Here is a 24,354-nt window from a genome sequence, read left to right on the forward strand (position 1 = left end):
AGCCACAAACCTGGTGCAAAGAAATTTCCAGCCACCACAGATGAACCACTCTAAACCTCTTTTTCTTTGAGAAATCCTTGCTCTTGGTAATGTATGGTAATCACTTTCATCATTTTCAAAGCCTTCTTCTGACATCATTAGAGGCATCTCATCCAAGTGAGAGGGCTCATCTTCTATTGGGTATCTATTAATATTAAAGCAAATAAAATAATTAAGATGCAATACAAATCCAATACTGTCATGCTGAAAAGGTGTTCAAGGAAAGCAACCTTGTTTATACAGAGGATTGACATTGACTCCTGAAAATACCTAATATGTTAGATAAACTGAGCCGGAGCAGCAAGGTAAAAATAAACAGTAAAAAAAGAATAGTGATATGTATTAATACATATTCCCTAACTCGTGAAACTTGGAAAAAAGTGCTACTTGTTTTAAAAATCTACAATAAATGGCACTCAATTATGCCAAAATGATGATACATACAGGTTGACATAGCCATACAAATTCTGTAATAACATGCTGGCATCCTAATGTCTGTGTAACCATATCATCCTCATATGCTTTGACACTTCCCCCACTTCGACCTCCCTGTGGATGATCAAGTCTGCATTATCTATATTTGTGATTTTACACATGACACCATGTACAGTAACAAAGGAAAGAAATCCAAGTATATATTTAAAAGTATAAAATATAATTTTATACAATCAATTACATTTTTCATTCTTATAAAGACAATAAAAGTTTCAATTTGAGACATTAAATTTAAGATAGGTAATGCAGGCTGGAGAATTGTCAGTAAGCAGCAGAAACAACTGAGACAACAATCTCTTTTCTCCTATCCAAGAGTGTCTCCCCACTTACAAAAAGGTCTTTGTGCTAGCATCAGAGTTGGAGTTTTGGTTAATAAAAAATTAAGGGTGTGTGAATGAATGAATGAATGAATGAATGAGTGAACGAACAGAGTATTTTCATTATAGAATAGATTTGAAACATATTCATTTATTGTAACAGTGTATTAACAGTGGAAACAGCAAGTCTGTTGATAATGGTTTCTGGGAATCTATTATACTACTACAGACTTTGGATATCGGGGGGGGGTGTGTCCACAAAATTGACATTATTTGCCTGATACTTAAGTTTTTGTTACAAAGTTTTTTTCACCAAAAATACCTGTGTTAATATGATACACTAAGTATTATCCAAATACATTAATTTTTAATACAGCAAATATAAATATAACCCATACAAAAGCTGTTTTGGGATCTTCCATAATTGTTTGAGAAGGGGTTCTGAGAACAAAATGTTTAAGAAACATTGTTCTAGAGAAGGGGTCCCCAACACCTGGTCTGTTGCCTGGTGGCCATTTGGAACCAGGCTGCAGAAGTGGTGGGCGTGCATGCGGGTGAAGCTGCATTCATGAAAGATGAGTGCATGTCTGCGTACACAAAACCATCCCCTCTTCCCTCCCTGCTATTGCTGTCGCCTGCTGATCCACTAAGCCAGAAAGGTTGGAGACCACTGTTCTAGAGGACTGTGTTTATTCTTGTGGGAGCAGAATTCTGGCATAGATGAAATTCTCCGAATTGACCTACTTCAATGTGACTATTTGCACAACAGAAGTAAGGAGAGAAAAAAGTCTTGTCCATTTGCCTTTCACTATATTTCTGTCCAAATTTGGAAATTGTAAATCGTGCAGTCATTAGACTGAATCTAATATTGTTGTCCCATTAATATAAAACTTCTGAAAAGTCTGAATTCTAGCAAAAAATTCAACATGGTTTGCAGGACAAATGCTAACTTTCAACTTCTTTCTCTCTAGTTGCCAAAAATGAATAATGCTTAAAAAATTTTTTTGTTAACATGTTGCCTCTACTTTAGTACTTGCTAAAAATATGTTTTCTTATTTCATATGATAGGCCATACATATCTTACAATTCTTTCAGAAATTACAGAATGAAAATTAATAATGCATTGTAGAATAATCTCCTATTTAAAAAATTTTTTAAAACCAAGATAGCTATTCTAATAATATACATAAACAACTTCTGAGATAACAAACAAGTATCATGTTTAGTAACTTGACTTCAAAATGTAGCCTTTCAACTGGCAGACAATTTATTCTTTTCCAAAAGCAATTTTCCTTTTATGTTAAAAAATTTTTAGAACAGTATTTAAAAACAATGCAATGATGAATAATGGATTTTTCACAGCAAAATAACCTTGATTTCTTTGTAATCTAGTGTCCTATACACTAGATAATTGGTTGAGAGGCTTTTTTATGAGTGACAATTAAGTGTAACATTAAAAACTTTGTTATAAAATAAAAAAGCTGTAAAAGTAACTAGAATAAATAGATAAGAATGAAAAACACACTACTTATATGAAATCAGAGAGATATCTTGCTAAAAAAGTTTAGTAAATAAAAAAGCATTCTAAAAAACTAAAAGATTCTAATAGCCACTTTAAAATTAATTATATCTAAATATCTGCAGAGAAATCTATACACAATTATTTTCAAAAGCTTTTAAAAGGATAACTAAAGAATACATTAAATTACAAGGCAACATGATTCCTTCAGATACATGACTTTAAAAAAACATGAAAAAATTAAACATGAAGCTTGCATTTTGCAAAGAAAAGCAACAGCTTCTGGTGTTGAATTTATTGCCTATTTACTATTATTGGCATAGTAATTTCGGTGCTATGTGTTAGGTGGCAATTGGGAACTTGTTTGCTTTCTTGTAAATAGGTGTTCATCATGGCAACCATTTTGAGTGTGAGTCCCACATATACTCTCACAATTCCAAATGTGCCTCTAGACCGCTGGCTCAGGAATTCTGGGAATTTAAGACCACAAGTCATAAAAGGACCATCATTCCCCACCCTTGGTTTAGACAATAAATACTGCCAATCACCACTCTATGTCTACATTTTAAAAGTTCTTTTACTTTACATTACTGCATGAACTATAGTAACAGCAAAACTTTAAATGCAGCTACAAATATTGTATTAAGTAACTATTATTACAACTATATCTAATTGCTTCTCCAATAAGTTCAAAGCAGCAGTCAAATGAAGAAGATTTCTTTAGATTTTTTTAAATACAACTATCAAACTTCTGATTATAGGACCATTCAATTTCTAAGACCGAGACAATTTTATATAAAATAAGATAAACAATTAGTTCTCATTTGGGATGGTGCACACACTGACAGCTTTCTCCCACTTGCTTCCTCCCACTTTTTTCGTAAGACTTACTAACTTTTCACATGGAAAATTCTGGTATTTTATTTGTCTGTTCGTCATAGAATAATAGGAACACAGAAGACCCTGAGGGACTGATTATATTTTGGGAAATAAATAAATAAATAAATCTGGTTGACAAGTCAACTCTGTGCAAACTACTGTAGGCAGAGTCTCTTTGCCTTAAAATATTATTTTTCCAGGGGTTAGAAATAGGAAAGATAGATTTCCATTATCAAAACTAAAACATTTTACAAGCCAATGTATTTTTTTTCAGAGAGCCCAAGTCCAAAGTTCAGTGACCAGAAGTAGAAAGTGCCCTCAGCAGATTTAAACTGTCAATAGGATCTAGCAAATTCTATCCCTGATCATGCCATCACCAGCCTTATGAAAGCATTGTAGAATGTAGATTATTTGAATAGGAAAACTTGTGCTAGGGAAAGACAAAAAAAACCCTCTTTTTAAAAGAAGAACAATCATAGATGATTCCAGGTTACCTCTACAGCCGATCTGGTTCGAGAATTTGACAATGGTAATGTCATCCTTTCAAAACGGATTCATGGAGCAGTTAGAAGAACATGAGCAATGGTCCCTATTGCGCCTATATTTCCTCTGAAATCATTTCAAACTCATGATTCAGACTATTCATTACTATTATAGATTCCTTCTCATCTTTTCTACTACTCTCTCCTATTAATATGATTATATTACTTTGTTGTTCGTATGTACACTGAGAGCTTATGCACTGGAGACAAATTTCTTGTGTATCCAATCTCCCATTCCATTCCTATCCCTTCTATTCTAATCTACAGGGGAGTATCAACAGATTGTCATATCATACATGTACATCTAAAATGTAGATATCCAGAGATTATAAGCCTGAACTTCATGAGCCCAATGTATTTTCTTTGTTTTCTTTTTCCTTGTTTGTTTTATTGTTCTTTTATTATGTTACTTTAAAAAAAAACAACTTCCTTTTTATTTCTTCCTTTAACAGTTGGGAGCTACCTAGACAAAATGGCAAATAAATTTAATCCATATCTAACTATCCCAGGTTCTTGAAAAGGATTTTCATAGGTAGACAGAAATGCTAAATCTAGTCTGAATATCTGGCTGAATGAGAAGCCCTGGTAGTGCAGCAGTCAGAATGTAGTATTGCAGGCTAACTCTGCCCATAGCCTGGAATTTGATTCTGACAGGGCTTGAGATTAAATCAGCCTTCCATCCTGCTCAGGTTAGTAAAATTGTTAGGAGAAATATCATGACATTGTAACCACCCAGAGTGTGCTGTAAAGCACTGTGGGGAGGTATATAAGTCTAAATGTTATTGCTATTGTTAGGGGATGTGTAATGAACATAATAACTCTATGTTTTATTAAGAGAAACTATGACATAGATTCATTTCCACAACATGGACTTTAACTATTAATCGTACACAAAATGTCCCTATATAAAGCTATTTTCAATGCTAATAAGTGGAGCACATCATTGAAAAAAATCTGCTATGATGATTTATTTTATATTATAATACATTATTTTGATCGCCTGGCAGACTGCACAAAGTTCTTGCTGCAATAGCTATCTGTTCATATATCTTGTGAAATAAAAATGTCATACGTAACACCACTGTACTACAGAAAAAGGCTCACAGATTATAAATAACACTTCTCCAGTAATATAACAAACAGAATGCTACATTTTTAGGGCCAGTTACTTAAATTTATATTTATGGAGGTAGTATATACCATTCATTAAATTTTCTGTGCAAGAGCATGTGGACTATCATATATGACAGATTGTATATGTAATTTATAATTTCTATAATCACGAGGATATTTTTTAGTACTTCTAGAAACAAAGAAAGAAATCCATGTTTTACAGTTCATACCTTACATTTTGCAATATAAGCATACCTGAAGCATATCAGGACCCCATATAGATAAATGCATGTCTTCAAAACCTTCAGCCTTTTAATTTATTATAATATGTGCTTCTGTTTTATCAGGAAAGCTATCATTAATACAAACTGAGATCACACCTCTTACTTGAGCATTCTTCACTGAACTGGAATAATATGTTATAATTCTGACTCATAGGGCCTGAAACAATTCTATTGACTGAAACAATAAACTGATGTATCTTTTTTATTACTTCTTTTGTGGATAACACCAAAAGAAAACAAGACATAATCTTTATTTTGATCTTAAAGATACACTGAGAATAGACTAATATATTCATACAAAGACATTGACAAAGCTTAACTATATGAAGCTAGAGAATGCTTACTATTTTTGTCTAAGGTTTAAGTAGTTTGATATCAATTACAAAAAAAAACACAAATAAACAAATAAAAGATATTTTAAAGATGTAGAAAGATTTAAATAAGGTCAGGCAATAAACATGAGCATGAATCACATACATATTTAAGAACAAAACAGGAATCAAAAATGCTTGAGACTAGATCAGAAATACTTTTAAAGGACAACCTTTAAACCTGAGTTCTAAAGTAGTGTATTTCGGAAACAACATCCAGAAAGTCAGCACTTATAAACAGATTTGCTGAACTGGAAAATAAAAGAACAAATCCATTTCTTTTAACCTTTCTTCCTCCTGTTTAAAGGGCATCTATGTAGAAGCACACTCCTTCTAAAAGAGATACAATACAAAATGAATCAACAGAGTACTGAAAAATTACACAATCGGTCCACTTTAACACTGTAATGGGGTCTATTTGGTTTGGGTTTAACTTCTTGAACTGAACATTGTGACTTGTGATCAGTTCTAAAAGTAAACTGACAGACAATTATTCAACAATTAACCCACCCATAAAATGGTACCTGCACTGAATTGGTGAGAAGAATTTAGCATACTGTACTTCATTTAAGCTGTTAGTCTTTCAATCTGTATGATGTACAAATGTGTAAATAAATTGTAGATATCAATAAGATAATCAGAAAGATAGTCTCCACCTTAGTAGGTCTACTAGTTCACTGTAATTAAGGGAAATTTTATTGTACTATATTCTATAGATTGCAATATTTTTTTACTTGCTCTAATTTTGAAATTTTATTCCTTGTAGATTTTATTCTATAGGATCCTATTGCATTTATCAAAATAACAAAAGCAGGGTCACATATGCAGCTTCCATCTATTTTGCATATTTGTGCAATATTGCAATACATGTTCAAAAAGGTTTGGGATTGGCTTGGGTAAACTCTCCCCCCTGCACTTCCTGAAGATGCAGAATGTAAAGTCTCTGCATTATGGGTTTTGTTCAGGAGACATTACAGTGTTGTGAATTTGTAGTATTGTTATCAATATTTGTCCAGCTAGATAGCTGACTGCAATCAGACCTAGTTATTACTTGGATGGCAGTCCAGGAAATACCAGTCCTAGAGGCATCCCAGAAAAGGGCAATAGTAAATCACCTCCATAAGTTTGGACATGTCCATGATGTCACCATGAGCTAATTTTTAAACTGAAGCAAGACTATACTATGTCTGTCAACATTATTGTATGCATGCTTTTATTAATATTTGTTCATGTTTTTGTTCTATTTTATGCTGCTTTGTTTTTTACATTCCATATTATAATTTTTCAAAAATTAGGAATAATTTAAAATAAATAATTCTGATGGGAATCAAAGTGAATGCTGGCCCATGAATAACCCCATGAATCAATGTAAGATTGTCAAAACGAGCTGAAGTTCTCAATATTCTTAGTGCACAGCTAAATGTCTGCGGAGATTCTCAGTCATCCAGGTCATGGCTTGTCCCAAAGGTGCCTTTTTTCAAGAGGCAACTGGGTGTTATGGTTTTGTTTTGTTTTTTAAGATATTTCGCTTCTCCTCCAAGAAGTTTCTTGGAGGGGAAGCGAAACATTACCAAATTTTACTTGTCTTGATGAAGTTTATGTTGTATATCACACAGTGATTTAGAAAAAAAACCCATCTCTCAGCTAGATTCAATTTAAAAACAAAACAAAACAACAGAATATCACCTGCATGGGGATGACAATCAAGCCCACATTTTCAGATTATTTTTCATACCTATTTCACAGCATACAATGCAATTTGATACCTTTAGAATCATGGCCTATTAGTGTCCATGTACCTTTAGTGGCAAGCTACTGATAATTATACCAGGCTGCTAATACCAAAATCTGTTGAAAGATTCAGGAAAAAAACAACACTTGTTTTGTGGGGTTTGGTGTAGTAGTTAAGGTGATGGCCTGGAAACCGGGTGATAGTAAGTTCTGTTCTCTATTAGGCATAGAAGACAGTTAGATGACTGGCCCAGATTTTAAGATCTTGAGATTTTTCAAAGAAGAGAAAATAGTGTTGTTGTTTTTTCAGAAAGAGATCTATAAGGATCTAAGGTTTATACAAAACAAAAACAGAAACATTAAGACTTGACTCTCAATTGCAAAATGCATTAACTCTTACCTAAAGAAAGGAAATGCATAACTAAGTACAATAGTTAGTAATTTTATGAACATGTACTAAGGAATTTAAAAGTTTATTTATTTATTCATTCATGCATACATTCATCAAATTTTAAAAAATATATATCTCACTCACAGAGTGACTCTGACCTTTCAACTGGTATAGTTTAAAAAGTTTCATCATTCCTCAACTAGAAGATCAGTAATAACAATAGAAAACTGCTTTTATTTTGTTCTAAAGTCCCTGTCAATAAATATATTCTGAAATATTATGTTTTAACCATTTTATGAAATATAGGAAATTTGGCTGTCATTTCCACTGATTTCACAGAGCATATCAGAACACATATATAATATGCAGATCACATCAATCAATATCAGAAAACATAGTCCCTTTTCTTTAATAATATTTTCTTCTAAAGACATATGACAAATAAATGCAGAATTATTCTAAATGCAATACCAAACAACCCTCATTTGTTATTAAAATTCAAGGAATTTAGTAGAGGAATGCTTTAAGAGCTATTAACAATAGTTTGTCAACAGAATTTATACTAATATAGAAAAGTTCATCATTTAGTACCTTTCTGGAAGTTATTTATTCCTTTATTATTGCAAACCCGCAGTAAAAATGGTAACCCCAGTTAAATTAAATACATTTCCTTTAGTTGTATAGTATAATGTTGTGGCTCGGTAGGAGCCTTTGGAGCTTTTGGAGCTGCTATCAGACTCTGATACAGAAACCTCCTGTGAGTGGTTTCAGGATGCACACAGGAGAAGGGCTGACCATGTAAGGAACAATTGAGGACTCACAGGAGATGATAATGAGCAGCTGTGGCTTGTTAGGATCTCCTCCTGCGGATAAAAGACTGATGGTGCCATGCTCTGGTCGCAGAAGTCAACGTTCCGTTTCTGTTCTAGTCAAGTTCTCCATTTGTTTGCAACCATCGAGAAAAAGCACTTGGATAAGTGATTTGATTTATATAATCCTGTTTTGCAGTAGTTTACTTTTGCCAGAGCTTTTATCTGTGTTTATTTTGGGCTCGCAGCCAGCAAGAGCCGGGACTGATAAAAACATTCCTTTGAACATTCTGTTTGGCTTTGGTTTCTGAACAGGCAAGGTGGGGGTCAGAACAGTATAATATTTATATTTTAATAACATGTAGTTCCTAGTACAAGCTAAGATATAAATTGGAGGGATATATTAACAGTAACTAAAATTCTTTTACAAAATTATTTTTTGGCTGTTAGTTGGCAACCAGTACTATGGTGAGAGATTGATAAAAATGGGTAGGTTTTATGTTGAGAAAAGAAGACTGAGAGAAGATATAACAGCAATCATCAAATATCTCAAATGATAACACATAGAAAACAGCCAGTTCAATACCTTTTCTCTTCACAAAATAATAATCTTAACTTAAAGAAAAGCAGATCCTGGTAGTTGAATATTTTTTAAAAACTTGCTAATAATGAGAGCAATTAGGCAAAGGAAAATAAAGTACTCAGAGGGCAGTCCTTCATCAGGTATATTCAAGCAGAGATTGGAGAACTGTAAATGTTTTAATTTGGTTTCCTGTGTGGGGCAAGATTTTGGATTTGATGTTCTTAATTAATAACATCTTAAAATCCTTTATTATTCTACTTTTACGTACTGATAGAATTAAATCTCTATGTTAAAATGTAAAGGCATTAGTAAGATATTACTTTCTCAGCCAATCAAAATCATAGTTACATCAAAGCTGTTAAAAGTATGGTATGAGTTAATACAAATAACTAAATCTGGAATCATAATAGCTGCATCTCTAGAAACAAATATCAGGAGATTGTGAGTTCTAGGTCTGCCATAAATATATATGTCAGAATGCTATATCTCTGTTTTACAGCAAAATGTGGCTCAGTATTCATCCAAACATTATTTTCAATACATTTTGGTAGTGATAGAAGAAATTTTAGTAGTTTAAATGCCAAATTGAACCAAATGTTCAAATGCCATCAAGTACTTCTATTTTGAAAAAAAAAATACTCAAGCAATTAAGATCTCATATATTAGTCTTGTAGAAGTATTCAGATTGGAGATACAGTATTAATATTCTCTAAAGTTTGTCTCATAATATTTCACTTCATAGTTCTGAAATAGTAGTCTACAAAGCCTAAGAATCAAAGATGATTCACCATTATGTGAATTACAAATACACACTCTTTTTCTTACATTAAGGATGTTCCAATCAGAGTTCCCTGATTATTTTCTATTTGCAATTCTTTCTATTTTATCAGAGGTTGTTTCCAAAAGTCCCTATTTTTAGAAGCTATTTGTTAGGCAACAAATGCAATTGGAAGACAAGATCAGCTTCTATGGGGAAGCATCACAGAGATGAAAATGATAAACAAGTCTAAAGAACAAATCCTGTAGATGTGTTTCAAGCCTGGTAAAGTAGAAGTCTCCCATATTACTGATATTATTATTATATCATCTGCAAAGGTCTGATTACCCAAGCAATGGCCTGTAACATCTGGGCCACATGAGGAGCAAGGGCTTCTCCCTGCCATGCATTTGTCACAAAAACAAACACCACTGGAAAAATACTGTTCAGTTAGGAACTCTGATTTCTTTCTACATATTTTTTTTCATTAGTTATACATTTGAAACCACAGGTGTCCTCTTGGCTTGCCTGGGCTACACTGAGTGAAGGTGAATTGTCTTCATATAAAATATACAGCACAATTAATGCATATGAATAACAAACTTTCTTTAAAAGTTTACAATCTTGTGGGGCAGCATTAGTAGTTCACAAGGACTGCTTGTGGTGGGCCATGGGTTGGACATGTCTTTTTAAACCAATTTCAAAATCTGTGGTAATATGTTAGTTATAAACTTATAGTTGTTACATTAAATGTGTAAAGACAGTAATACATTCCAATAAAAAATAGAAGCAATTTGAGGAACTTGCTCAAATGTTTGGAACAAATTTACGGTAAACTGAACAGAAACTATTTTTGTCTATTAATCTAGTGGTATTGCAATTTGTATTCATCCACATAAATGCTAGGAAGAGTAATTAAAACTTTGGCATCACAGAAACTTTCATCCAAGAATATTTCAGCTTCAGTTGTATCAACAATCTTAGTCATGAAAAAAAAATACGTCTATTTCAAGCAGAAATCTTGATTAGCCATCAAAGCAAGTCAAACATATGGATTCCGTTTCTTATCTTTCTATGCAGTGATGAATAGCTTTGTTTTTAGAATATAAAAAAGAAATCTGCCAGTGCCTTTACAAATATCACCTGTTTCAAAAGGCAAATCACTTTTAACAAAATATGCATTCTTAACAGAAGTTTCAAATTTCTTGAGTTGTAAGCCGCCCTGAGTCCCCCCAGGGAAAAGGGCGGCATATAAATTTAATAAAATACAAAATACAAAAATACAAATACAAAATGCTCCCAATAAATCTTTCCTAGAAAGATGCTGCCAAACCATCTTCCAAGTAAATCTCTTATTTTTGAACTGGGCTAACATTTTGTAAAAAAGAAAAAAACTATTTGCATAATCAATAAGTGGAGAATTAGTTAAACTTCTTTCTCTTGCAAGCACCCTTAACTCCTGCAGTTAACAGAGAAAGCTAGGAATCACTCAAATAAATTCTCATTAGAATAAAGCAAATACATAATGCTCAAATCCCATAGTACACTAACACACTGCACAGTTTTGCACAAATTGCTTGTGTTTAGAGAGGGTAAATGATATGGCTTAATTCTTAGTGCCTTCTGCTAAAAGACTATTGTAAATCTTCTGGCCCTCCACAAACTTCTTTCTAAAGTGAAAAGAACCAAGAACTCATAGGAGCAACTCATCAGGAGTCCTCAAACTTTTCTTCCTTAAGACCCAGAGAGTTTTGGCAGCCAGAAGCTTCTGGGCAAGCATAAAAAGTATTTTTTTAAAAATAATCTTTCTAAGTTCAAGGGCTGAGGTCTAGATCTGAAAGATGACTCTGGGGTTCAGCCTTTGATGCTGCAGAAGAGAGGAAGAAGCAGGGTCTACGAGGGACACCTGCATATTGAACAAACTGAAGGCTGCTGTGACAGGACCAGCAAGAACTCCTCTCGGGACAGATGGGACAACCATCCTACCCATGGAACCCCTCCCCCAGCACCCCACATCTGCTCAGATGCAGCTGTCCAAAGGCCCAGAGAGTCCCAATGATCAGGGTCCTGGCCTCCAGGAAGACACAAGGACATTTCACGCCTTGGTGGGTGGAAGGGAAAAAAGCAGCAGCTCTCCTCGCCCCACTCAAGTTGGTCTGTGCCCACGGTCGAACCTCCTCCCCCAGGTATTCCTTGACGACAACTCCCCCCACGCCTTCTTTCTCCTTCCCTTTCCGTTCATGTTGCTTCCGGTCGGTACCTGTTATGCCTCTGTGAGGCCGAGGCTTTGGTGTAATAAGCCGCCCTCCGTTGGGTGCTGCGCGGTACCGGGTGCAGAGGGATTTGATCCGCCATCTTTCTTCCCAACCCACCCCCCCTCTCTTGCTCTCTCACTCACTCTTCCCCTCCCGCCTTCAGCCGGAGGGATTGGATCGTCATCGTCGACGCGGCGTGACGTCACGGAGACGTAGTGCGCCGGTGACGCAGTCGAGACTCGAGGCCGGCCGAAGCGACGAGAGAGGAGAAAACGGGGAAGAAAGGAAGGGAGAGGCGAGGGGGCGGGGACAGAGGAGGAAAATGGGCGGAGTATCCTGACCAATCAGCTTGAGAAGGGACGCTCGGTCTTGCTTCCCGGGCCCGTGTGGGTGGAGGGCTCGTGTGAGCGCGTGAGGCGGGCGCGCGGGGCTTCGGGGACCAGCTGGGAAGGCGTGCAAGCGAAGGGAAAGCGAAAGTCCGTGGGGTCAGCGCAGTCGTACAAACCCTCCACGGAGGAGGCCTCGCTCTCCTATGTTTCTGAGCAAGAATGGCAACATATTACCGGGGAGGGGGGGAGGGAAGGGGCTTAAAAGCTATTTTCTCAGGCTGTTCACGGTAGTTATTTCTGCGTGTTATATACAACTGGCCGTATTTTCATCGTAGTTTGTAAGCCGCCAAGGAAGTTGGTAGTATGTATGGTGTTTTTTTTAAAGAAACGAATCATAAACTTTACAGTGGGAATTGGACAATTTACACTGCGCTCCTGCGCGGGCTTGGTAGAAAGCTAGTTGATAAACGTACTTCAACCTTCAGTTTGTGGTATGAGATTTCTGGAGTTTGTAATCTCTATACACACACACACACACTTCATCAAATGCTTAATAACCTCAGCAAGCTGTATATGATCGAGATGTGACATGATTTCCATTAAGATGTATGTGATCGTCAGTATAATTTGCATTGTGTAGATTTCTTGGGGGGGGGGGAGATACGCAGACTTTTCCCAAACCACTAAACAAGCTACGTATCCCGAGGTGCTTTTGATAAAGGTTGCATTTCACCCGATCTTATTATTGAAGCGTTATTGCATGTAGTACCGTATGTCATCTGAGTGAAAAGTATGAGAGGAGGCATTCAACTCTTCTCACTCCCCAGGACTCTCTAGCAGTGATTTTTGGGCAATCACTGATAAATTAAATTAAATTTGGAACAGTAAAATGGGGAGAAGTTTCAGATTATGAATCAAAACCAAAATGTGTGTGTGTGTGGTGTTGGTAGGGAAACACATACTTTGCTTATTTTAGTGCTAGGATAAACAAAGTGACATTAAAGCAAAGTGCTGCAGCTAATATAACAAGATGGTGAGGTATGAGGGTGAGATATTAAGAAAGATAAACTATGCCCAAAGTTTTATTTTTATATCGAATCAATTTGAGGTGCCATCTGTTTTTTTCTTTTCAGTGACTTGATAGGAAATTCAGTCAATTTCATTAAAAATTTATATCCAAGGAAATTGATTTCAACTTGTACACAATGGAAAATGTATGTATTTTGCTGTTTTTGTTTTTATTCTTCACAAAAAACGAACATTTGAAGATTGTCCTGAGATGATCTGCTTTTGAGTGAAGTATTATTTATACCAAAATGCAGGATTCCAAAGATCAGTTGTGCTGTTTTTCCTTTCCATGTTTTGTTAGTCTCACTCAAGACTATTTTTATCGTGAAGCTAAAAAGTATTTGAAATATGTCTCGGCATCATAAATTCTAGATTAATAATACAAAAGTCCAATATAATTGTATGGCATTCTTAATGAACCAAAGTTGGGTCTTGCCAGCTGACTTTCTATCTTCTATTATAACAATAATCAAGACACTATTATTTATACACTTCACTTTTCATTACAGTAAATTGTTTCCTACAAGTGTTCTATCCGTGCTATCTTGCTGGAATTGATGCACACAACTCATAGGTATCTCCCAATGTTCTTCTGGTTGTGCAAAAAACAGAGTACTTTGTTCCCCTTCTCTACTATCATGAACTGATTTGCTGAAGGCATATCATGTATTCTCCTGTGGCATTTTCAGTGGATTAACTCTTCAGTGTAATCAAAGCAAGCTCCTCTAAGATTACTTATTTGAGCTAAGTTTATGGACCATTTTTAAAAGTGGTCCTAAGAACAATAACATTTACCATCTAATAAGCTCTCAGTTGCTTTCCCCTAAATTTCCCCTCAAGCAAATACAAGAAGCCAAAACCTTGAAGGTAATTTTTGGTTCCAGTATGCTGAACAAAGTCTTCCTCAGTTAATAAACACTTAATCCCCCCCCCCCCGAATTTCAACCCAATCAAATGCTACACAACCAGAACAAATGTGATAGCAGTATTCTCTTATTTTACTCCTTTCTGTTCACTGCAGTTTCCAAGGTGATTTAGTTTCTAAGTCTTTTGCTGAAATTTCCTCTGATTAGCCTTCTCCCCGTTATCTTTGAGGTTGGTTCTGTTGCCTGTTTGAAACTCCCACATTATAACCCAGTTCATTTCAGCCACCATCTCTGGCTTCTGGATCCTTTTTGCAGCAGTTGTGCACCATATATCTAGAACAAATTGGATAGTGCATTGTTTTTCTTAGTAGGCTGTAGCACTTATATTTGACAAACTTTGCCTAAAAACAACTGGTATACTCTCCATCCCTCCCTCCGTGTGTCTTGTTTTAAATTCAGTGTGTATCACCCTAAAAAACCCCAAAGTGGTATTATCCCAATACTAAGGAGTTTCCTGTTACCCGGTTCTCTTTTGGTTACTAGCTTTTACTCATGAAATATCAATTGGCCAACTACTTTGCATTGGTAAGTGATCAACCGAAGATTGGTTTGTCATCATAACACATAAACCTATCTCAAGTTTACTTCACCTCAACTGTAACTAGGTTGGAGGTTTTTTGCAACTTCATAAAATTAATTTGCCAGTGTTGTCTTGGAAATGCTTTGTCACTGTTACAATTTGTCCTATATTTTGGGGATCATACTCTCCTATTCAAATATCCATATCAATCCCTTTGAAGGACAAGTCAACATGCTAGGTTTTTTTCTGAAATGAAAGTCATTTTCCCTTGAGTGTACATCTTTTTTTGGGGAAGGGGGGGAAACAAAGATAATTCCCTAAATGTATGTAAGGCCAGGGCAGATACTATTAAATCACATTAATAAAATATAATCCAAGCCATTGGAGGTCATATAAGATTCTAGGATCCAGATTGTACAGTTCTACTCTCAAATTGTTTTTTGTGAATAAAGCAATCCCATAACTCTTAAAGGAATATATTATTTATATCATATAGTGCAGTTTATTTCTCTCCTCTTTATTTTCTCCCAGTTCTCATATTCATAATCTAGATTAGGGCAGACAAACTCGTGTCATCACGTGATATATCACGACTCCCCCCCCCCCTTTGCTAAACCGGGCGTGGTGGTGGGCATGGCTAGTGCGATGCATCTATCCTGCAGGCCACGAGTTTGACAGCCCTGATCTAGATTATGGAGGGGATAACCATGAGTAGATAACTCACTAGAATTCCATTGCATTTTGATTGCAATTTATCAAGAGACTTCTCTTCCTGGATAATATACAAGCTAGTCTAAGCATTTCATGCTGTTCATTCATTCAACCAGCCTCTAAGCTGAAAAGTCATAAAGCAAAAGTATAAAACTTCTGCATTTGCAAAAGACTCATCGTAAGACACCTTCCAATTAATATTTTCTAGGTTTCAATTATGACTGCCTTATCAAGCCTACTGGGAAGAGAAGACACAACAATTATTTATAATAACTTTGTTGGCTATAATTTCCACTTCTCCCTGAAAGTCGGATGGATGTTTCCAGAAGCTTTGTGTTAAACACAAGTGCTTACACTTGACCTTGCGCTTCATCTGCTATTGCAGCACAGCGGTGCCTCTTTCATCCTGTGAAAGACAGGTGCAATTTGTAGCCACACAAATTATACAGTCCTTGCTATTAACATTCTTTTATCTTGTAAATTACTTACATTGATTACACTGAAGAAGGGTCTATGAAATGTTGCTAACGCAAGTCTATGATTTGGCTGTAATATATAATTCTTAAATTAAGACAAGACTGGAAAGGATTGACATCTTGCGGTAGCAGATGCAAAACTCAGATCTCGGCCACATGCAGTCATTAAGACACCCTATGTTACAGTGTGCAAGTATATCTTTGCTAGGCCCTGGTGTCCTGGCGAACTTCCAATTCAGGTAATTACTCTGTCTACCTAATCTCCCCTGTAGTTTCAATTGGATAAGTTATGGTGTTTTCTTTTGCCTCCTGCTTCAGATTGTTTAGCTAGTATGCCTGGGGTGGAGTGCTAGATACCACATTCCACTGCAGAATTAACTGCTTCATCCTAAAAAAAAACAAAAAAATTAGTTTCATCCTTGAATTGATAAAGATGCAAGATGCCTATGCAAGGGAAGACTTGTTATAGATCTTATTTAGTAGTGTTGACTGCTGTTCTCCGAGAGACCATCTAAGTTCACACTGACTAGGAAAGGGAGGTCAACTAACTTCTTCCCACAGCTCTATTATTTTGTTAAATTTTGAACCAATTAAATTCCACTTTCAGACCCAGGATAAGAAAGAGAGGGGGGGGGAGGGAGAGAGACAGAGACAGAAGTACACTGGTTGGAAGCACATTTTCTTGATTCATCCAGATCAACTCTGGTTGATTGAAATCTGCTTACTTTTCTGATCCAAAGTTGTTCCCTTCCCTAATTTCCAGCAAAAGAAAGAAAGAAAGAAAGGAATAATGCACTTTAAAGGAAATCAGTTCACTCATATTTTACTTGCAATTTTCTATAGCATAGAAATTCATTTTAGTGAAACTTAATATAGTGTTTAGAGCAGGGGTGTCAAACTCGATTTCATTGAGGGCTGCATCAGGATTATGTTTGACCTTGGGAGCCGGGGTGGATGTGGCCGGGGTGGGCATGGCTAGTTTGACGTCACTTGTGTCACGTTAGGGTTAGGCCCAAGCGCCAGTGAAAACAGGCTCCTAAACTCCATTTTCAGCCATGATGGCCTCCTGCTGCCCTCTGGGGAAATGCATGCAGCCCTTCTGAGCTCCATTTTCACTGGCAGAGTATGGCAAGAGGTCGTCACGGTATAAAATGGAGCCTGGGAGGTCTGCACGTTTCAAGCTCCATTTTCGCTGGCTGACATCTCAGGCCGGTCCTTTGCTATTTCTAGGACAACCCCATGGGCAAGACCTAAGCACCCTACAGGCCAAATCCGGCCCACGGGCCTCCAGTTTGACACCCCTAGTTTAGTATATAGGACTAGAGTATGGGTGTTAAGCTTACATGACATCATCATGTGACGTATTGTGACTTTTCTCCTTCACTAAACTGGTGGTGGGGTGGCCAGCGTGTGATGCATCTGGCATGTGGGATGTCACCCCTGGACTAGAGTTATGCCCGTGCTTAAATTGCCACTAAGATGTGAAACTCACTAAATGACTCAATCAGCTGTTCTGTTTTAGTTTAATCTATGTTGCGGATTCTAAATAAACTGCAATATAAAACAGGATCATTTATATTTTATTGATATTCTGAGGAAAAGAATTAAACATAAATTCTTTTTAATAAGAGTAATCTGTTTTCTATGATGTGTAAAGATAGGTAAAGTACCAAAAGCATGGCTTTTGCCATAGATAGAAAATGATTCCTGATATTCAATGTTCTACTAATTCAAATAGGCTATTGATAGATTTAAAGTTGATTTGAAATTCTGCACAGTTTAGTTGCTGTAGGTTGGAAAAAGACACCTATACTTAAATCTCAGTATGTCATTCAGTTATAGTAAGCGTTGAGTATCAAAAATACGAAAGAAGTAATGGATACTTGCACTTTTGATTTCATTTGCAAAATTTGCCATACCACTGGATGTACTGTTTATTAATCTATCAACAGCATTGATAATCTAGGCATCACTGAATAATGCGTTATAAGATTTGTAGATGAAAGATCTTTATTTGACTAGATAATAAGAGTTTTGCCCCACCATATCAAAACTCTGTAAGATGAAGATCTTAACTACATTTTATATCACAAATAGTACATATTGTGGCATTTTTATTGTATGTGTTGTGGCAGATCTCGGTTTTGAAGAGGCATTTCCTTCCTGTGGGAGATAAGTGGTTGACATCTTCTAGAAGGAACGTATTACTTTATATATTAAAATATCTAAGCTTTTAGAAAACCGTATTGATAATAAACTTCTGACAAAATAATGGTGGATGGAAAAGAAAGAAGTACATCAGAATTTCAATCCTTATATATTATTACCTCATCTCCAGTGAGATAAATATAATAGTCATGAACAGTCAAAGGATACATTTACCTTAGGTTGAGGTAAATGTTTTAACTTTTCAATAAGCATTTCAAATGCTTATTTCATACTTATGCATACCTGTTCTGTCCCCCCTTCTCCGCTCGTTCAAAGACGACAGGCAGACAAACTTAAAAGGAAAGAACTTTATCAGTCCTCGGCTCAGACTGGCTGCGAGACCAAAAATAAACATAAAGTCTCTGACAAGAAGATAACAGAATGCAAAACAAAACTCTTACAAAACAATTCACTTCTCCAAGTGTCTCCTTGAATTAGGGTTACAGAAAGCAAATCACTTCTCCAAGTGTCTCTCACAAACAAACCATGACCGATGAATGATGAACGAATCAATGAATGTTGACTCCTGCAACCAGGGCGTGGCACCATCCGTCCTTTTATCACCAGAAGACGCCACTAACAAGCCCCAGCTGCATTGTTAATCTTGCATCCCGAAAAGACTCACAGGAGACTTCTGCTGAGTCACAACACATACCTATACATTTCAAATGTTTATTTCATTTTCTGCTGCTTGGTTTGGTGTGAATCTTCCTGATTATCTTCATTGTTGGTGGATTTTTCCAATGAAATGGGTCAAGAGTTGCAGATTGACTTAATGATTAAGCACCATCAAGTGATGTCAGTTCTTAGCAACCACAAAGACAGATTCTCTTCAATATGTCTTTTTTTACTTGTTAGTTATAATTAATACCAAACATTGATACAAGCTAAAAAGTACCTACCCAAATAGTGCAATGCTGAATTTCTACCGCCATACTTTTGTTCATTGATTATCAGAGAGATGCTGTTGATGTACTTGTGTAAAGGTAAAATTACCATTCTAAGCTTGTACTTTTACAGCTGTTTGGAACCTGAAGTTCTAAAATTACACTATGTGACAGCTTAATTTCCATAACTATGGGTATTCTTCTTCATTTTAAAATAAGTTTAATTTATTAACATTTAATAATAATTATAAGGTAAGCTTCCTGAAAAAATAATATGAAATATTTATTTTTATGAATACAGTCCAGACTAAATATGAGATTAGGCATGTTTACTTACTCCAGGTGTTTTCTCTTTCTCAGATGTGGATCTGATAACAGAGTTACATTCTGAGATTATTATTTCCTGGCTGCAATATCATAAATGAAAGCTTTCCTTCCCAATCATCAGTTGTCTTGATAGAAATAGTTCATATCCATCACATCTACCAATACAAAAACCATGAGTCTCTACTGCTTTCTCTCTCTCCTCTCTCTTTACCTATCTATCTACCTACCTACCTACCTACCTACCTCTATCTCTGTCTATCTATCATCCTAAAAACAAAAAAGGAGTGTACAATAATCTAGGGAGTGTCTCATTCATACCTGTAGAAATCTTTTTAAAGTCTTCCAATATGTCTTTTCAATATTTATACTCTGTGTGCATGTGTGCTCTCAAATATACTGGAAAGAAAAATTGATTGTTTGCGTTATGATTTCATTGCAATCTTTATTTATGTATTTACATCCTGCCTTTATTATTTCTACAAATAATTCAAAGTGGCAAACATATTCAACACGCCTTCTTCTCTGAAAATGTCTTCATGATTATATGAGAGAGGGGGAGAGGGAGGGAGGGAGATCCCTTCTTGCTTGAGACAATTCCCTGTGGGATTTTTGGCATTATTTTCAGAAGTGACATAGCAATTCCGTCTTTCTAGGGTTGAGAGTGAATGACTGGCACAAAATAACTCAGCTGGCTTTGTTTCTAAGGCCAGATTTATGAGCATTTATACTCTAGGTTTCTACTAGATGTCTTAACCACAATACCAAACTGGTTCTATCAAAAGTATTTTTCTCTGTATGCATAATGAGATATAAATTTATTCTGTTTTGTTTGATGGGATCTACTTCCAGAACATGGAAGGTTTGAATCATCTGGGTCTTCAGCAGTAATTTAACCTGATAGTCAATTGAGAAACATGCAGAGTTGATCCTACTTATTACTGTATCTTATTCTTGCGTATGCATGAATAAATCTAATTATCGGGACAGGGAGAAGTAATTTGAAGCCCTGAGAGGTTGGATTGGCCATCTGATAGGTTGAGGTTCTCCACCCTTTCCCCAAATACTCAGGAATGTAATTGTTTTCAAAAGGATTACTTTTTGAGGGGTCTATGCATTTTTCATTCATTTCAGCTTCTGCTCCTTAGATATATTTTAGCAACACCAGGGACTTTTCTGCAGTGAGTTATAAAACCTATGAAATTATGAGGGTGTTTTTATTTTTGTTCCTTTTAATATATGTACAATGTTATTCAGAGAGGGTTTTTTATTATCATTTTATTCATGTTTGTTTTCTAAACCTATAAAAATTGAATCTACTTAGCTGTGCCATTTTTATGACAACTATACTGAAGAAAAAGACACAATGTCATTAAGAGAGCTCAGTATGTTTTAAACGAATTCTAATTTGCTCATATATGAAAACTTTTATCTTCCTATAATGAGCCAAGCTTCATTTCTTTGTGTTATAGTTCTGAAAGAATTTTGTTTCTCTAACTGGCAGCCAATTGAAAACTAAGCAGTATGGGTACTACTGTTACTGAGGATATGCAAATATTTACTTCATTGGGAGATTAAAAATTGTCCATATGCCTACCACTGTGTATTCAAAGTATGGCTGAGCATAGAACAACAGAATAAGAAAAATAAAAAGCGAGGGAGGAGAGCAACACAACCCCACAACTTAAAATATCTGTTTCACAATCATGAACATCTGCCTCCTCTTCTAAAGGAACATTGAGTAATCTGGATATATATTCCCAGAGTGGAATTTGGATAATTCAGATTAGAAGTCTTGATGTTTTAAGGAGTCTCTGTCTTTATTACAAAAAAATAATTACACAACCCCTCAACACAGCACACAGGAAAACAGAAGGTTATTTAGATAGCAAGCTCCTGGCAGATGTTCAAACAACTGGGATAGCTGAATTGGCTTGAATCAATAATTTCTACCAGCCTGGGAAGAAAACCTGTCACCCACTTAACATCTTCTGTACATTTTGATACACAATTCCACATTCATGTAAAAATATCAGTTTTGTCTGTGTGATATTTACAATATTTTTATATTCATATGTCAATGTTGACCTTATTAGAAACTTCATATTGGTTAATACCTGGTTTAACCTTTATTTGTATATATCTATAAATGTGTCTACCATACAGCTAATTGGTAAAATTACTGGTATAACTTCCTTATTTTAAGCTACAGCCATGTAAATAACTAACTTTATTTATTAATATAAAAGTGATCAATTTAAAGAAGAGGCTTTTGTCTCTCTCTTTTTTTTCTCAATGTATCTGAAGTTGGGCATCTAAAAGCTATTGATTATGTAGATTAATGTATTCCTAATCACTTACATTTGGATCTTGATGTAGCCACAGTTCTTTCTCTCAGTTATTCACATCCTGATGCCCTCCAAATATTTTGGGACATTGAAAACCTTGTTTGCTAGGAGTTCTTGGAACCACAGTTCAAAGACAGAGGGTATCAGGTTACAAAAGTTATCTGTAAGAACTGTCTGATTTATTTCAGAAGAAACAAATCATACTTAAATTCAATTATATACATTTATCCCTTATCTCTGTCTGAATCAACAAAGCATCGTTTATAAAAGGGGAATTGAATTCATCAGGGCATTACATTATCAGTGGAAAACACATAATACACAGAAGAGTGAGAGAAGTCAGTCTCTTGCAACTGCCTCAGGCATAAGTATTTAGTGGATCAACCAACTGTCTGTCATCTATTTTATGTTGGAGATAAAGAAATTTCCAAAGCAGCTAAAATGTATTTTACGAGACATGGAGTTTAATATCAAATTATGCTATCCAGCTCATTTGTGCACACTATATCCATTTGACCTAATATTACTTTATTTAATGTTACTATCTATTCTTCTGAATTCAAAAATAGATATGAAGAAGGCAGTCTTTCTCTTGTGGCTCTGCTATTCTTGCTCAAAGAGATGGCTTTGACTCTTACATTATTGGCCATGAAGAAGACTGTCAAAACTATTTTAATTAGATGGACCTTTGAAGGTATATGTCATTGGGCTGGTTGGAGTTTGGAATGGTTTTAGGGATATTTTATTAGGTGCTATGGTATTTCTTTTGATATGGTGGTAATCTGCCAAGGATCTTGGGATAGGTGCAGTATCCCTAAATAAAAGTAAATAAATAAAATGTAAATATTAAATAAATATACCTTTATGGAGGCAAGGGAATACTAATGCTGATGGACCACCTTCTAAAAGCTGGAGGACCATGATTTAAATCTGAAATAGGTATGGACAAAATGCACCATTTCTGGAATCACTTCTGAAAAATTGCCAAATCACCACCGGAAAGAGCAGATCAACACAGTTGGGGGAGGGGCTTGAAGGAACATTTTGGTATTTCCAGAAGATACCATTCCTTGAATGATATGTTTTGCACATTCCTCCTCTTGAACCATTGAAGAGCTGTTATTCTTCAATTTACTAATCTCTAAATGGACCGGATGTCTTCTGTGTGGATCTAAATCTAAAAACAAGTTACAGAAAATTTTGGCAGTTACCCTATATCTGAGTTTTACTTACAATACAAATAGTATTAAGATCATGTGAACTGCTTTGCTTTAACTGTATATTCCATTATGGCAATAAATCTAGGATTGTAATTTTTGAATGCAGATGCCATCAATAGGTGGAACTCAACTTGCAAATGTCAGTTTATCTGTATCCATTTGGTTGATCATATATTTTAGATGACTTGGATTCCCTTGTTTCAAACAATACAAATATGGTACAGATATCCATACAATTTTAAATAAGTATTGAGTTACGAATTTTATAAAAGTATCTAAAGTCACAAAGTCAAAAGTTAAGAGAATGTCACAAATCAGATACAACTTTATCTGATCTGTAATTTTTTGGAGTTTGTGTGTGTGTGTCAGTGTATGAAAAATATTAACATCTGCAACTGCCAATTAAAAACATGTACTTGTTTGAGCATTAGGAATCAAGATAAGGAAATAATATGGATTAGGCCAATAGCCACCTAAGGAAAAATACACTACCCTGCCTCAAAGCTCCTAAATTTTGAAATAAATCTAAACTTTGATAGATCTGTAGATTAAAGCAAATACTACTGATATTTGTTACTCATTTAAAATTCATTTGCACAACTGAAAGGTAAGGATAATTATATCAAAAATACAATAAATTATATTTGAAATCTCAGCTGCAAGAGAAAACTCCATAAAAGTAGTTAGAAACTTGCTTTCATGTTTCAGAAAAAATCCATTTAAATCTCTACTATGCAATTTCATGGTGAAAAATGTTAGCTTTTTTATATGAAAATGCATACAATAACAGTCGAGTGTTATCAGTGTAATTATAGGAATATAAATAAATGTAAAGCCCTCTTTTTCTCAGTTTAGGTAAATTCAGAGTAATGGAGAGCTTAGATCCCATTTAACTCAAATATTTCATTCATGTTGAGTTCTTAAAAAATGAACCCCAGCGGTCCTTGGGGATCAGAACTCTCTTGTTCCTTGCTTCCTTCAAGAATGGCATTGACTGTGGAATCCCTGGTGCCTTCTGTTCTCGGTTTGCTTGCAGGTGTTTTGTTACTAGACTAGGCAAAATCATTACTGCTTGTGATGTTACCTTGTCAGTAATGAAACATCTGCAAGCAAACAAGCCCCAAGGACCCCGTAGTTCAACCCTGAGCTATGTATATTATTTTATATTGGAATGAAGAGTAACATTTGTTTTGTTTGCAGCAGGCTATAACCATATTAAATGGAGTCAGACTTGAAATAGGTTTGTTATCCA

At 35.4% G+C, this 24,354-nt stretch overlaps 1 protein-coding gene across 2 annotated transcripts in view; it reads right to left on the reverse strand.

Annotated features, from left to right (window-relative positions):
* Positions 1-12,412, reverse strand: part of ATP9B (ATPase phospholipid transporting 9B (putative)) — a 147,832-nt gene extending 135,420 nt beyond the window's left edge. Inside the window, exons 1-2 of one of the 2 annotated variants that reach the window (XM_032222525.1) lie at positions 12,229-12,412; positions 11-184 (exon numbers count right to left, since the gene is read on the reverse strand). In XM_032222525.1, coding sequence (XP_032078416.1) covers positions 11-184; positions 12,229-12,269 — 215 coding nt within the window. In that variant the 5' untranslated portion in view covers positions 12,270-12,412. Of the gene's footprint in view, positions 1-10; positions 185-12,090 lie in introns of both variants that reach the window. The other variant, XM_032222524.1, reaches the window with a different exon arrangement.
* Between the last annotated feature and the right edge of the window lie 11,942 nt (positions 12,413-24,354).

Source organism: Thamnophis elegans, chromosome 8 (assembly GCF_009769535.1).
Source record: "Thamnophis elegans isolate rThaEle1 chromosome 8, rThaEle1.pri, whole genome shotgun sequence".
Taxonomy (NCBI): domain Eukaryota; kingdom Metazoa; phylum Chordata; class Lepidosauria; order Squamata; family Colubridae; genus Thamnophis; species Thamnophis elegans.